This window comes from Hemicordylus capensis, chromosome 7 (assembly GCF_027244095.1).
Source record: "Hemicordylus capensis ecotype Gifberg chromosome 7, rHemCap1.1.pri, whole genome shotgun sequence".
Taxonomy (NCBI): domain Eukaryota; kingdom Metazoa; phylum Chordata; class Lepidosauria; order Squamata; family Cordylidae; genus Hemicordylus; species Hemicordylus capensis.
Genome location: NC_069663.1, coordinates 27,879,752 through 27,894,777, shown reverse-complemented (window position 1 = coordinate 27,894,777; position 15,026 = coordinate 27,879,752). Strand labels below are relative to the sequence as shown.

General features: G+C 50.6%; 1 protein-coding gene across 1 annotated transcript in view; it reads left to right on the top strand.

Moving 5' to 3' along the window:
- Positions 1-14,605, top strand: part of TIMM50 (translocase of inner mitochondrial membrane 50) — a 30,076-nt gene extending 15,471 nt beyond the window's left edge. The window contains exons 5-11 of the mRNA XM_053268163.1: positions 3,546-3,604; positions 6,299-6,418; positions 7,354-7,458; positions 9,653-9,751; positions 11,958-12,114; positions 12,940-13,046; positions 14,037-14,605. Of these exons, the coding sequence (XP_053124138.1) occupies positions 3,546-3,604; positions 6,299-6,418; positions 7,354-7,458; positions 9,653-9,751; positions 11,958-12,114; positions 12,940-13,046; positions 14,037-14,138 (749 nt within the window). The 3' untranslated portion in view covers positions 14,139-14,605. The remainder of the gene's footprint in view (positions 1-3,545; positions 3,605-6,298; positions 6,419-7,353; positions 7,459-9,652; positions 9,752-11,957; positions 12,115-12,939; positions 13,047-14,036) is intronic.
- Positions 14,606-15,026: the final 421 nt, after the last annotated feature.

Here is a 15,026-nt window from a genome sequence, read left to right as displayed (position 1 = left end):
ATATGTTAATTCCTTGACACTGTTAAAGGAGATAGTAAGGGGATGGAAGCAGGCATGACCTGCTCTCACACTACCTCTTTACAAAAAATAAAAAATTGAGACAAACTAACTTCCAGGAATACTCAGGGTTCCTTTACATTTCTAATCTGATATGGGGGGGGGGGGATTTCTTCAGCGAGAGCAGATGCACTGATGTGTAAACAGTGTGTGTGCCCCTTGTTGAGAACAGAAGGTCAGGCGGAACTTATGTCGGGGCGGAGAGTTAACAATGCTGCTTCTCCGTTCCTCAGGCACCCGTCCCCCCCACCCCCCTATGCCTGTCCCTGGGCGTAGCTGGAGGCGAAAAGCAATGGCCAATGTTATGATGGAAATGAATGAGGAGCCCAAGCCCCGAGGGCCTTTAGGGTGGGGGTGGGGAAACAGATTCTGTGTGTCCCTGGGGGAAGTGAACCACAGGCATTCCAGATGTCCCCCTCCTCCTTAGCTATTCCACGGTTGAAGAGGAGCAGGTGGGCGAGAATCCAGGGGGCGGGGAGCAGACAGCAGAGTGGAGGTTAGACTCCAAAGGCATCCCAACACCACAGCCATTTTGCATCTTAGGCATCTCTAAGTTGCTCAAGCTGGTTCTGTGGCTGCCGAGGTGTCCAGAGTGGGCCCACTCCTGTCCCATCTGGCTTCAGACCCCAAACTCTGTCCTGTCTGCTACCTGGGTCATTTCGTTGGACTGTTAGCTTCAGAAGGATCAAATGATCCCTTAGGTTGTGGGTCAGTAAATCCTGTCTGTGGATGGCACGACATTCGCCAGCTGCATGGCCAGCCTGCACCCCTCTTGTCAAGAGCGGAAGCATTTCAGCTAGTTTTAGCAAGAACTGCACCATAAAGGTATTTCTGGCTGCCTCGCCCCAAGGGGTAAGGAGCCAAGAAAGGTGTCTTTGATGTTCAGAGGTTCTGGGAACAAATAGGGGCTGGGGGTGGGGGGAGGGCGGTGCAAGAGAGGGCCAGATGGGACTTGGCACACTGCTTTCATGAAACAGATTGTCCAGTAGTGGGACTTTTCCAATAATATATGTCGGAAGCCTGTGGGGAGGGGGAGCCGCTCGAAGGTTTTTGCCTGAGATAGGAAGCGCCTTTCACCAGCTCCTTTCAGCCGGCCTGGCATATGCTCTCGACAGATTAAAAGGCATTCTCCAGTCATGGCCTCCTTGTTGCCCACAATAGATTTATTCTTTCTCCCTTGCCCCGCTCCACACTCCCCCCCCCCCCCCGCCTTCCTTTCCTTGCAGATTTTCAGCTCTCTCTTCAAGCTCAGTCCTCTTTGATGTAAAGCTGTACAGATTGCTGTTAACAAGTTTTGTTTAACTACTCTGCACCGGTCCTTGTGCTGCTTGTGCTAAAAACGATTCTTTGCAGCCTTTTCTTCCCTGCTTTCTTTCCTTTATGCACACTTGTTTAACTTGTTTAACTACTCCCAAGCTCACGTTATCCCTTAGTTTAACTTCTAGAAGGGCTCACTTTTTGTTGAGAGTTCCGTGATTGAATGTGAACTGTATGGAAACGTGGAGGTGGCTGTTTGAAAGGTGTCCCCTCATGTATGGGGCATTATGGCCTAGATGTCACTGCTCCAAAGGAATTCTCACCCAACTTACCTACCTTTCTTTACTGTAGCTGGAAGGTCAATTTTTAAACATAGTTATAGTGAACCAAAGATCAAAAGCTCAGAGTAAGTTATAGACATGTAATAAATATTTGTGATTAAATCATCATCTCTCCTTATTCCTAGTACTTGAATGCCAAAAAAACTTAACGTTTTGGACTAACCAATTAATCTTGAGCCAGCTGATTTCTAGAACGTAAACTCAGTGGTCTTTATTTGGTCTTTATTTGGGGGCACTTACAACCATAACATTCACTGGCTAACAGCCAAAGTTGCTCATGAACCAAATAGCAGGACTACTTGTGAGTAATTTAGTCTGGGTGTCAGCCATTGGAAATAAGCAATCGTCATGAAAGGAAGGGACATGAATTGCCCAGCTGGTCACTTTCAGATCTATCTGCATCAGAAACTTTATTATCCAACATGTTGCATGCATCTTTCTGTGCCTGGCTGCTTAGAAGGAAGTCCCGCTGTGTTCAAGGAGGCTTCCTGGTAAATGGGTTCAGGATTGCAGCCTAAACTTCCAAAAGCAACCCTTTTGCATACAGACTCCATTGAGCAACAGGCTGCTGTAGTTCCCAAATGCCACTGTTAGGAGATGTTGGTTGAAACATTAGATCAGTGTCTGGTGCATCGAAGTTGGTAGTGCACTTATGTAAATCTTTTTTAAAATTTCTTTATTCCTTCAGCCAACTGGCTAAAAAAGCCTTCTAGCTGCCAGGCCAAATTCCAGCATACAAGCCCCCAGTTGATACCTGAATCCCTTTCCCTGTGGCGGCCTGGCCAGTCATCCAGCCCAGCTGCTCAGCTCAGATTATCATAACAATTGCTCCCAAATTATGCCCCATTCAACGCGCCTGCCTTTGATTGATTAACTTACAGTTTCTGTTTGAATAACCCTGGCCACTAAGATGCTAAAGCTGTAATCTCAGAGGGATAGTTAACAGCCCTGGTGTGGGGACCGTGGTCTCGCTCACACGCTCTTTCTTCTTCAGCCTGACCCCTGCTTAAGCGAGCTGGTAATTGAGGAATCCATTAGTATTCTTTGGGAAGAGCTGCTGCAGGGCTCTGCATATGTTCAGGCTGCATCAGATGGCTGCTGCGGGGCAGAGGGGGGGTGGGGGGTGGGGAGCCACGCTTAGCGGCCAGCTGCAGAGTCCTGCTCAGTTAAGACCCATTCATACATATTGACAGTATATTTAACTTTTGACAGACTTCTGCTTTTTCGCTGCTGCAGCAAAATAACCTTTTATGGCATCTTATTACACTTTTGGCCTGGGAGGAGACTTAGGTGTTTTTTTTCAGTTCTGGTATTCTGATGTGATTTAGTGTACCTCTTAACTGGTTTCAAATGGAATCCACCTCTGTAGAAGCCTGAAAATTGTACATCTTGGTTTTGAGGATGTCCAAACGGCTTCATCAGTGGAACTGCAGCTTCCGAGTTTTGTTTGGTTGGAAACCATGAGAGCTGAAACATGTTTAAAACTGGTTTAAATGGGCACAACCATAGGAAGATAGGAAGCTCTAGCTCAGTGTGGTCTACACTGCCTGGCAACCGCTCTCCCAAGGCTTCAGGCAGGAGTCTCTCCCAGCCCTACTAGAGATCCTACCAGGACATGAACCTGGGACCTTCTGCATGCAAAGCAAAAGCTCTACCACTGAGCTCCGGCCCCATCCGACTTGCCTTTTGGTCCCTGGGTTCGTGAGTGAAATCTGTGGACACAGCAACACCTCCTCTCCCCCTTCCTTGGCTAAAATATCCTTCAGGTGTGAGCACCCAAACAGCCCCGGAGCCAGAGGTCTGTGTGTGTGTGCCCCCTTTGGCATTCTGCTGCCGGTGAAGTGGGAGGTGCTTCCTGCAGGTGACTCTGTTCTCTGCATTGACTTTCAGATCCAGTGGTGATTCAGCAGTTCCGAAGGGCGTACAAATATTTCAAAGATTACAGACAGGTGAGTGAGCCTTCCACAGGCCTAGTGCTGTGAAGGGCTTTTAAAGAATCTGTTCCGAAATCTCCTGAAAGGGAAAAGAGATTCCCCCAAAGTCTGGAAGCAATCCTGATCGCCATATGTAGTTCCTTTGTGCGTGCCTTTGTATGTACTTCAAAAACTTCCGTTAGTTCAAAATGCAGCAGCCAGACTGGTCTCTGGGGTAACCTGGAGAGACCATATTATGCCTGTTTTAAAACAATTGCACTGGCTATAGATCTGTTTCCGGGCAAAATACAAAGTGTTGGTTATTACCCTTAAAGCCCTGAACAGCTTGGGTCCAGGCTACCTTAGAGAGCACCACCTTCTGTATGATCCCCATTGCATGTTGAGGTCATCTGGAGAGGTACGTCTGGTGGTGACTCAGAACCAGGCCTTCTCTGTAGCTGCTCCTGGCCTTTGGAATGCACTCCCGGCAGATACCTGCAGTTTAGGCTCGCTGTTGGCCTTTAAGAAAGCCCTGAAAACTTACTTGTTTGGCCTGGCCTTCCAAGTTTTTAAAATTGGTTTTAAGTATTTTAATTGGTTTTAAATGGTTTTGAATTGGTTTTAAATGGTTTTTATATTGTTTTAAGCAGTGTGTTTTAAGTGGTTTGTTTTTGTGTCTTTTTAAACTTGTTGTGCACCACCCAGAGCTTTTGGATGGGGCAGTCTATAAATGTAATAAATGACCATTTTAGCTGCTCTGTTGGAATCAGCATGTCAGACTTCCACTTGGCGTTGCCGCTGCTCCATGCCCTGAGTAGTGGACCCCCACTGCTTCCAGCTCTCTGACCCCCTGCTCTTCAACTGCCTCCTCCAAAGCAGATGTTTGCTTGCAGAGAAAGGGCTTCCCAAACTAGCACACCTTTATCAGCACAAGTGCTGCAACCAGATGGAGGAGGATCAGGTTTGTTGTGTCCCATTCAAAAGCAACCCATTTGTGAATGTAGGCTGCTGCTCCAAATTCCTCTGCCATTTCAGCCAGAGGACACCCCCTGGCAGAAGCTCCCTGGGGTTTTGTGTGTGTGCCAGCATGTCTCGGTACATGTTTTCCAATGGACCGGCTGGATGCAGTGGGTGTTTTAGGTTGAGTGTCATGGTTTTTTGTGGGTTGATGCTATGCATCACTTTGGGCATGTCTTAAGAAAAAGCGAGCCAGTTTTATAATTAACTTCTGAAGATTTAGCCTCTGTTAATCTATAGCCCTCTAAAAATCTAGATAGGTTCCTCACCCCACCCCCAAAATCAAATATTTCTATCAGCTGTTTGTCCCGAGATGGCAGAGGGGGGGAGGCAAGATTCTAACCTGGTTGCTTTAGAGTTGCACATGGTGAAGGGGAGAAAACATTGGTAGAGAGAAAGCAGAGATTATACATTCTAATATCTCATCACAAAAAGCTGCCTTTTTAATTTGTTAAACCTGTGAAATGTAACCTGGTGGCATGCAACACAGTGCCTTTGCTGTCCATTTGCATGCTGCCCACACGTTATCTGGCTGGACACATAACCACGGCTGTAAAGCTGCAGCTGCTAAGGGACAAAGTCTTCTGGAGCTGACTTCCCCTCCCCTGGTCTGTGCCTGGCTGCAGTCTCTGGGCTCACAGTATTTTTTGTGTGTGTTTGTGGCGGGGGGGGTGGAGTGGCGGGGGCGCACACGCCGCCACCGTTGCCGCCATGTAGGAGCCAGAGCCTTTAGCCAAAGCCCCGCTGTTGGGCTGAAAACGGCTTGTGCTGCCAAGGGCAGAGTTCAGGCTTGCCGGTTTATCAGGCTGACAGCTGATGCGGCTCAGGGTGGGTAGAGCAGGAGCCATTGTTGCTGCTGCTGCAGCAGAGCCCAGAAGCCCCAGTGGCGAACCAGGTTGACAGCATGGGTGGACGTTGTTGTCAAGCGGAGAAAGGGAAGCCCAGAATGTATTGAAAAGCAACACACCCCGCCCCTAGCCCATCTATTTGCACGCACGTAGGCCTCACCATCAGCATGATTCAGCTAGCAGATTGTCCAGGAAGTCCAAGTGGCAAAGGGAATTGGGGGCAGAGGGTGCCGAGTGATATAGGAGGCACACAGGCAGGTCGTGAGAGAGAGCCCCAGAGGCTCAGGCTGCCCCCTTCTCTGAGCAAGGGCCCATGGCTGGTGTGAGCTTGGACAGACTTCGGATGCTATTAATGCAAGTCACCCCACAGGGACCATGCAGTCAAAAAGCCTCGCACCTGATCTTCAGGCAGTGGATGTTCTGTGGTGCGCATTCACACGTGCAGACCCTAACTCATTCCAGGGAGGCATTTGGGGTCTGCACCAGTATTCAAGAATGGATTGCGAACGATATTGCTGACTTAGTTAGATTTTTGCTTCCTGGTTTCCAGGCTTCTTAAAAGTACTAACACACTGTACTAATGTTTTTAGGGTCTTACAGTCAACACATGAGGCTAGAATCTTAAAAAATTGAACCAGGGCTAACCCTACCTATCATCCAGGACTAGCAAAGCTGTGTGTGTGTAGCGGGTGGTGCTTCTGTCTCACTCTCCTGTTCCTGTGGTGTGCAGATTTAACTGGGGTGTGTGTGTGTGTGTGTTCTTGTACATCACTCTGAGCTTTGGGAAAGTGGCACATAAATACTTTCATACATATGTTGAAATGGTCTTGTGTCCGTCCCGTCCCCCCCAACTTTTATTTGGCAGATGATCATAGAGCCCACCAGTCCTAAACTGCTTCCAGACCCCCTGAAAGAACCCTACTACCAGCCCCCTTACACCCTCGTCATTGAACTCACAGATGTTCTCCTCCATCCGGAATGGTCGGTATGTATCCCTTCTGGTGCTTCTGGTGGTGTGGAAGACATTGCGAGAGCACTCGCTTTCCCCCTCCCCGCTGGCCTTAAGGTCCACGTTGCTCCTTCCACATCGCCGCCTGCTGGGCCACTCAGGCAGCCCTTCTTTGCCTGGCGGTCCAGGGAACTGTTGTGCTGCCTGCACTGCTGCTTGAGCCGTCCCTGAGTCTGGACAGGAGTCAGCTGTCCAGGACAGAGTGGACTGACCGTGGCTGCCTTTTAAGACACAGCACAGGCTCGGTTTTGTTCATAATTGGCACAGTGTGGAAGGTTTATTTGTATTGTATTTTGAAGGTCTTCGGCCAGAAGAGCATTTCAGGAGAGAGGGCTGCCCTCGGCTCCTCTAGTGGCCCGTTTGGGCACCTTGTTCCCTCTGCCCGCCTCCTGCTTCTGGCGCATGGTAATGCCATGTGTGACCCTGGGTGGGGTTGCAGTTGGCCTTGTGTGAGAAGGGTCCAGAAGGCCCTTCCAGAGAAGAAGGGAACAGGCTCAGTGGGGCTTGGATTCCTTTCCAGCGCAAGGCTTGCGTGCTGTTAGCAGAGTGTTTGGAAGACTCAGGGCTGTCCTTCCTGGGCTGGAGAGGGGGGTGCAGATGGGCACCAGTGGAGCAGCTTGCCTGCCGAGGGGCCTGCAAGCGCTCAAGGCTGGTGGTTGGAAAAGATTTCAGCTGGCCTAGCAGACGTGCCCCCATTCCCAAATCCTGGAAACATTGTGGCTAGCCGTATCTACTTGGCAAGAGACACCCCTAGCCCTTGGGGTTTGTGGAATTGCGGGGCTGCGGGGAGGGGAGAGCAGTAAGCTTTGTGCCCCGCTGCCCCCTTCTTCTTCAAGCAGAGCTGCCAGCATTGATCTGCTGCCCTCTCCCTCTCTCTGCTCTCCCACCTCCCCGGCCCATTTTGTCCGCAGCTAGTGACTGGCTGGCGCTTCAAGAAGAGACCAGGTATTGATAACCTCTTCCAGCAGTTGGCCCCACTTTATGAAATCGTCGTCTTTACCTCCGAGACCGGAATGGTGAGTGCTGCGTTGCTGTGACCAGCCTGTTGCCCTCCGGGCAGCTCCACAGCCAGGAGTCCTGTGTGGTTTGGGCTGGAAGTGGGTGGAGTTTGGCTGGGCAGGAGGCAAAGCGCCCTGTGCCAAACCCGGGAAACGCAGGGAGTTTGGAGGCGGCGCACAGTTATCCTTGCCTAGCAACAAATGCACGGTGCCGTCCTTAGATTTTCATTGGGCAAACGCGGGAGAGAAGGAGCATCAAGGCAGGCTGCACAGCAGCGGCTCTTCTAAATGAGCCAGGCGGGCTCCAAAGGAGATGCAGCGGCCTCTGGTTCCCGACTTGCCTGGTTGGGACACGCTCTTTCATCCTGCCCCCACCCTATCTGGTGAATGGCCAGCCTGCAAGCAGTGTGGCTCCCATTTAGGCAGGGGTGGGGTGGGATGAGAGACACGGGTGTGAATGGAGCTGCCCCACCTGGCTTGTTGGGTCCAGCCGCTGCTGAGGCTACAGATCTGTGGACAAGGTCAACAAGACTCTCTGAAGGGGAAATGCCTTGTGGTGATGGGGAGACCCGAGAGTTGCAAGAGGCAAGAATGCCAGCTGGGAGAGAGCAGATCAAGGCTAGAGCCAGGGGCACCCTTATTTAAATTCTGTGTCCTGGATACATCATGCAAAGTGAGCAAATGTGCACATTTTGCTTCTGCTAGGCGGGAGGAAAGGGCAAGGAGCTGTCCTGAGTCCCAATGCCCCACTCTGCCCACTCTGAGAGATCTGCAGGCCAGACAGTGTCCCGGTGTTTCTAAGCTTATCGCAGTAATCAAGAGGTTTCTGGCTTTTAATGTTTAGAGACAGAGAGAGCATAGCTTCTGAGTGCCGTGCCCAATTGTGGGCTTGCTTGGGACAGTGGCAGACAAATGCCCACACCTGCGTTCAAGGTCACCACCAAGAGCTTTGCAAGGGACTGAGGAATGTGTGTCCACTGCCAGAAGTGGGCAGAAAGGCCTGCTGGATCTCCTGGGTCAGCTGCCTCCCTCCCACTTTTCCTTTCTCACGCTTGAGTGGCAGGAGGAGTCCCACAGGGGAGCGTGCTGCTGCTGCTGCTCATTTGAATATGTATGGGTCCAGCCGCTCTCCTTTCAGGCCATTGAATCTGGGCTATTACTGTGCTAATTGAGTGGGTCTGTCCTCTGGGGTGGGGGGGAGAGGGGGGTAGGAGAAAACAGCACAGTCAGGAGACTTGTGGGCAAAAGAGAAGAAATGGCTCTGGGCAGGATCTGCATCCACATCTGGTTGGTTGGTTTTCTTCTTTTGCACGTGCGGTGGTGTTCAGCCCTGAGCTGGCTCTGCAGTGTTTAGAGCTCCAGCAAATGGAGTTAGAGGACTCTGTGTGTATTAATCTGGGAAGCCTTGTAGTTGAATGGATCACTTGGTGGCCCCTTCTTTTCCTGAGAGAGCACCTTAAAGATCAAGAGGAGGTTTCCTGGTCCACATTTATGGGACTCCTTCCATTGGAGATTTTCCAAAGCTGAGTCTGGACACGTTTTGGAAGTTGCCTCCTGTCACCCCCAGCCAGAGTGGCCAGTAGCCAGAGATGTTGGCAGTTGTAGTCCAACATCTGCAGGAGGGCTGAAGCTGAGCCGCCCTGGTTTAGAGCCAGCGCTTGGCTTGTGGCTTCCCTGCATGTAAGCTGCTACCCACCTTGAACCTCTGGGGCTGGTTGGCATGAACATCACAGAAGGAATAGACTTAGCAGCAGCAGCAGCAGCAGCAGCAGCAGCAGCTTGGACTGTCTGGCTGTTCCCAACACAGTGCCTCTGTCTTGTTCGCTTCAGTGGATCCAAACCCCACTGACAGGCTGGAGTGAGAACATGGCTTGATACATCTGCTACTGTCCACTCCTCTCCCCAGCAGAAATAGGGTGTCTAGTCCTCATGAAGTCATGCATTTTGACAAGACCTTGAAGCTGAAATGCCTTTGCTTTTTGCCAGGGGTTCTCAGCCTTGGATCCCCAGATGTGTTTGGACTACAGCTCCCACCATCCTCAGCCACAATGGCCTTTGGAATTGTAGTCCAGCAACATCTGGGGGCCCAAGGTTGGGAACCCCTTCTTTATGCTAATATTCCTCACGTGTGCCGAAAAGTTTAGAAATGTTTTAAGCCTGCAGGATAAAGCTGTTCACCTTTGTTTTATTTCTCCCCTCGCCCCCGCCCCAGACTGCCTTCCCCCTCATTGACAGTGTGGATCCTCATGGGTTCATCTCTTACCGGCTTTTCCGTGATGCCACTCGTTACATGGATGGGCATCACGTTAAGGTATGTGTAGTGTGGAGCTCTGGATATGTGGAAATGGAGATGCCCAGTAACCTTTGTGGGTGGGTTGTGTTAATTCTAGGCAGTTGACTGTGTTGAGAACTCAGAAGCCTCATCTTTAATCTTCTTGAATAGCAGGATTAGTTCTTGGTTTTATCATGTGCTGGTCCCCGATATGCATCTGGGGAAATCGTTTGGAGTGTCCCAGATTTTTCTTCTGGTATTCCTTTCCACCTCTCTACCCATATAAAATGCCAAAAGCAACAGTAAAATAAAGCTGGCTACTCAGCTTCTCCTCTTGCTTCTCATCTCAGCCCAGCTGCCAGGACCTCTTTGGAAAGCTTGACTTTAAAAACATGGCCTTTCTCTCTCCCCCCGCAAAGTGTTTGGGGGGACAACCCAAACTGCGTTTTTTGTGTCTGCTCCACTGGGTAGGCTGGCGCCCTGCGCAGTTTACCTGAAACATGGTGAGAATCCTTGTTTTTAAAGGCATGCCGTGCCTCAGGTAAAATGTGCAGGGCACCAGAACTCCGCCTACCCAGTGGAGAAGACACAAAAGATAGTAGAAACCCGCCAAAGAGCATTGAAGAGGGTCTGTAAGACCTGCTTTCGATGTCTGAAACTCCCAGGCTGAATCTCTGGCACCTCGCCTGGGCTTGGGGGCCGGAGCACATGGGCATGGATGCAGGCGGAATGGTTTGATTGGCTCTCCTCTACTTCCCATCTCATAATAACAATAATAAAAAATAATGCATGAATGTGGTTCTGAATGGGAACACTGAAAGCTAAGGTTGCAGTCCATCCAGCACACAAGTGAGTAGGTTCCATTGACTTCAGTGGGCCTTGCTCCCAAGTAAACATTCATAGGAGAACACTACTAAGCGTGGTGGAGGAGCTGACCTCACAGCTGACCCTAGACGCCCAGTGGTCCTCGTTAGAGGAGAGTTGCTTCCTCTGCACCCCCACTTGCAGCATTTTCATCCCTGTTTGTTTCGGAATAACTAGCCACATCACTAGCATATCTCCACAGCCGTATAGAATGCATCTTGAGCAAGGAGCCTAGACGAGCCCAAGGCTGACCCGCCAGATGCACCCCTTGTGTCCTGCACTCGGAGTCCCTGGTGTCTGTGCTCCACAATAGAGCGTGGATGGCTTGGCTTTGCTTGGAGCCTGCCTTCTGTCTGTCTTCCCTCCCCTCCCTCTTCACTTCCCATCTGCTCCCCCCCCCCCCGCCAGTGGGGTGTCCTTGTCTCTCCATGGAATGCACTTGCTTGCCGTCTCCACGGCTCTGCGTCCTGATGGCTGCTGATTCTTTTTTGTCTTTCCCTACGTGAGGGTGCGGGGCGGAGGGGAGCAAAGAGTTCTCTCCCCTCCTATAGGGAGCAGCCCTGCCCGTCCTTGGGGCAGCAGTGCTGATTGCCAAGAGAGGAATCTTTTTTTTTTTTTTTCTATCTTTCTCCAACCGGGAGTCTTCTGATATGATATACCCAAGGCAGTGAGAGAGAAGGTGTTTGGTAAAAAAGATCTGATGCACTGGGAGAAATCCTTGATTTCCAGGATTGGGGAATATTGCCGTCTCTGTTTCAAAAAGTGTTGTGTTTACAGTGGAGATTCAGGATACCTTTTGCACAGACCTTTTAAAAAGGAAGAAACAATCTTAATGCTACTGTGAGTGCAGACAAGTGTCTTGTGTGCAGGAGAAATTCTCGGAACAAATGAGGCAATATGCTTGGGTCAAGTTAATGGTTCCAAGTGTTGCATGTGAGCTTTTGAGTTACTTGTGATTTTTCTCAGGCATATTTGTTCAAAGGTTTTTGTCTTAGAAAAGTTTTTAAAAAGTGTAAGTCTGAGTTGCCTAGTGAAGCTGAGGAGAAAAGGAAGCGGTGAGAAGTTTGAGACTGGGATTGCCTCAGTCTGACTGCAAGCTGTTTCTGATCTTACTGAAGGCGGTGGGTTCAAGTGGCACCTCAGAAACGAGAAATGGGAGACAGCGAGATAGAGAGGAAAAGCCCCCGCCAGGGAGTCCAGGCATTCATTTACAAGGCACCTTTTCCACACTTGAGTGCTGGCAGTGGCCTTTAATCTGCAAGTACACGATAAGTTTCTGCTTCCATTGCAATGTTTGGATCTGTCTAAAGCACCACATTAGCCTGCCTGATTGTGTCTCTGACGTGTTTTTGTGTGTCCTCTTCTTCCTCCTCCTCCCCAGGATATCTCCTGTCTGAACAGAGACCCAGCCAAAGTGGTGGTGGTGGACTGCAAGAAGGAGGCCTTCCACTTGCAGCCCTTCAACGGCATGGCGCTGAAGAAGTGGGATGGGAACTCGGATGACCGGACGCTCTTTGACCTTGCTGCCTTTCTGAAGAGTAAGGAGAGGGTTGCCTGGGCTTAATGATGGGATTGGCTGGGTAGAGAGGGCTGAACCACTCCCTGGAGGGGTTGCAGCATCTCCACCCTTCTTTCTTCTTCTAAATCTAGTTGACTGAATGAGCCTCTGTGGTTGGACTAGGTGCTTTCCACACGTTCATCAAGGAGTGGCTCCTCCTAATGGGCCGGGGGTGGCGGCAAAGGAGTCGCAGCCGCCTCTTCTTTCTCCCACCCCACACTGTCTGCAGGCTGGCCGTTAGTCAGCAGCTCTACTCGACAAATAGCCAGTCTGAAGGTAGCGCAGCTTTCATTAGCGCTGGGGCGGGAGAGAGGCAAACAGAGCTCAAGGAAGCAGCGGGGGCTGTGCCTGCTTTGGCCCCTCCGTGGGCGCCCCCACCCTGTTAGGACAAGCTGCTCCTTTTTTCATCAAGGTCCAAAGAATATCTCTCTCTTGCTATTTTTGAACATTGCAAGTTTCTGGCCCTTGTAGCTGCAGAAAGAAGTAAGTGTCTGTGTACAGACAGTAATGGTGAAATCTCAAAAGCCACAGACTGCAGAAGAGGGCACCTCAGGGGCCTAGAGGGTGGATGTTGGTGCTCTGTGTATCTCCTCCTTATTTGGCTAATGAAAGAATAATGTGCAAAATAAGCGAAGAGTTGTTTTGCATAGCTTATGCTGTAGAATTTGTCTTTCCTAGATGTAGAAACCTTTTCCTTTTGGTGTACAGTGCAGCCATTCTTGTTTATAGGGGGAACACAATTGTACACAGTGTACAGTCTCTTGAGTATTCATTCCTTACTGCTTGCCTCATTGTTACCCTACAGCCATTGCCTTGAGTGGTGTAGAAGACGTCCGGACCGTGTTGGAGAACTACTCCTTGGAAGAGGACCCCCTGGAGGCATTTAAACGCAGGCAGTCCCAGCTGGAGCAGGTGAATGTCAGCCCCTCCCTTCCCTGGGGCCTCTCTTGCTGTTCCGGTGCCAAAATTCTGGATGAGGGGAAAGTGAGCAGCGCTTTGAAAACTGTTTTCAGTTCCACAGCACCTGCAGCTTATATTATTATTATTATTACATTTATATCCCGCTCTTCCTCAAAGGAGCCCAGAGCGGTGTACTACATACTTAAGTGAGGTGCTGGCAACTGATCCTGCTCCCACAGACCATCCCTTGGCGTGGTTAGTCAGTGGCTTGATGTTGGGGCAGGGTCTCTGTCCGGGCCACTTTGCAGGTAAATTCATCCAGGGTGTATCACCTGCCCAGTTGGCTTGGCTTGGCAGTGTAAAGCTGGGAAATCCAGGCTGCTGTCCAGAATAGACAGAGATGGGGGGGAGGGCCTGAGGGAAGAAACAGGGCTGGCAGAAACAGGGTTTGCAAGCCAAGCTCTGTTAGTGCAACATCCAAAACGTCTCACATTTTGAAACCAATTCACATGCATTATTGCAAGAACTCTGTAAGGTAGAAACAACATTGCGTATTGCTGGAAACAACAGCCGAAGGACAGCACCAAATGGTGCCCAGGAGGAGGGCAAGAGGTTCTACCTAAATAATCCTGGCACCAGGTGGGGAAACTCTCACAGTTTCTCCTCCTGGCTTGAAACTATAATGTGACTTTATTGTAAGGATATTTTGCTTGGAGAACCTCTTGTGGGTTACAAGTTTTCAAATCAGTCAAGTCACATTCTGTCGGCCCATCATGGCTGTTGCAGAGGCTGAGCAGGATGAATTTGCCTCAGGCTGCCTCATCGGTGTGTGGCTGCAGTGAAATGCAATGATTTGTGCTTTCCTCCCATCCACCCAAGCTCAAAAAACAGAAATGACAGCCTCAGCCTTCTCCCTCTGCCTTTGGAAAAATGGGGTTGGTGGGTGTCAGGCTGTTGGCTGCTTGGTGAAAAGAGGCTCTCTGTGTGGGTGTCCTTTCTCAGGAGGAGCAGCAGCGTCTCTCCGACCTCTCCCAGCACAAGAAGCAGCAGCTCTTCCTGGGCTCCCTGGCAAGCCGGCTGTGGCCTCGCTCCAAGCAGCAGTGACGCCGGTGCCCGCCAGTGCCGCCTCGGCCGCTCCAGTCCCTTGCCTGCGGGAGCGCCCACCTCTGCAGAAAGTTGCACCAGGGGACACAGACTCTGGCCAAAGAGGGCCCACATCAGGGGTCGCGAGAGGCAGCCCATCCACCCCAGGCTCCTCTCCGTTCCAGCCGCGATCTCTTTTTGGAGGTCTGGAGAACTGTGTTCAGGCTCGAGCCCTTTTCCGGGAGATGGAACTCTCCCAGAGTGGGATCTGTGTTGACCCATTGGGCAGCTTTCCTGTGCAGCCAAGGAAGCGTGTGTCCCCACTAGAGCCAGGAAAGGAGCGAGGAAAGTCTCTGCTTCTAGGTAGCTCCTGGATCCACCTTTCACGCATCTCTATCATGTTCCCTTCAGACTTCAGACCACGCCGCTCTTCTGTTGGCACAAATGGAAATGAATGTGGGGGTTACTCAAATAAATGGTCACCTTTATAGCAACAGAGTCAGTCCCTGTTTTCCCTTTTATGTGTGCTAAAGCGTAAGTACCCAGGGGTATGTATAACTGAGAATTCTCAGGAGGACAGGAGCATTATCTGCACAGGGATTCTCGGAGGTTGTTGGACTTCAACTCCCATCATCCCCAGCTGAAAGCCATTGTGGCTGGGGATGATAGGAGTGGAAGTCGAACAACATCTGTCAACCAAGTTGGAGCAGCTGTTGCAAAAGGATTGGGAGTCCAGAAAGTTGTGGAGCACTCGCCCTTTTGATATTCTCTTTCCATGTAACCTGTTCTGAATCTTCCTGCTCTGCTAGGTGAACAGCTGCTTTTGCAAAGTTTGTTGGAGTTTCCAGCACCACTCTGAGTAAGGCCCAGCCTTGGGGCCCCACCTTCTTGCCCCCCGTGGCATCTCAG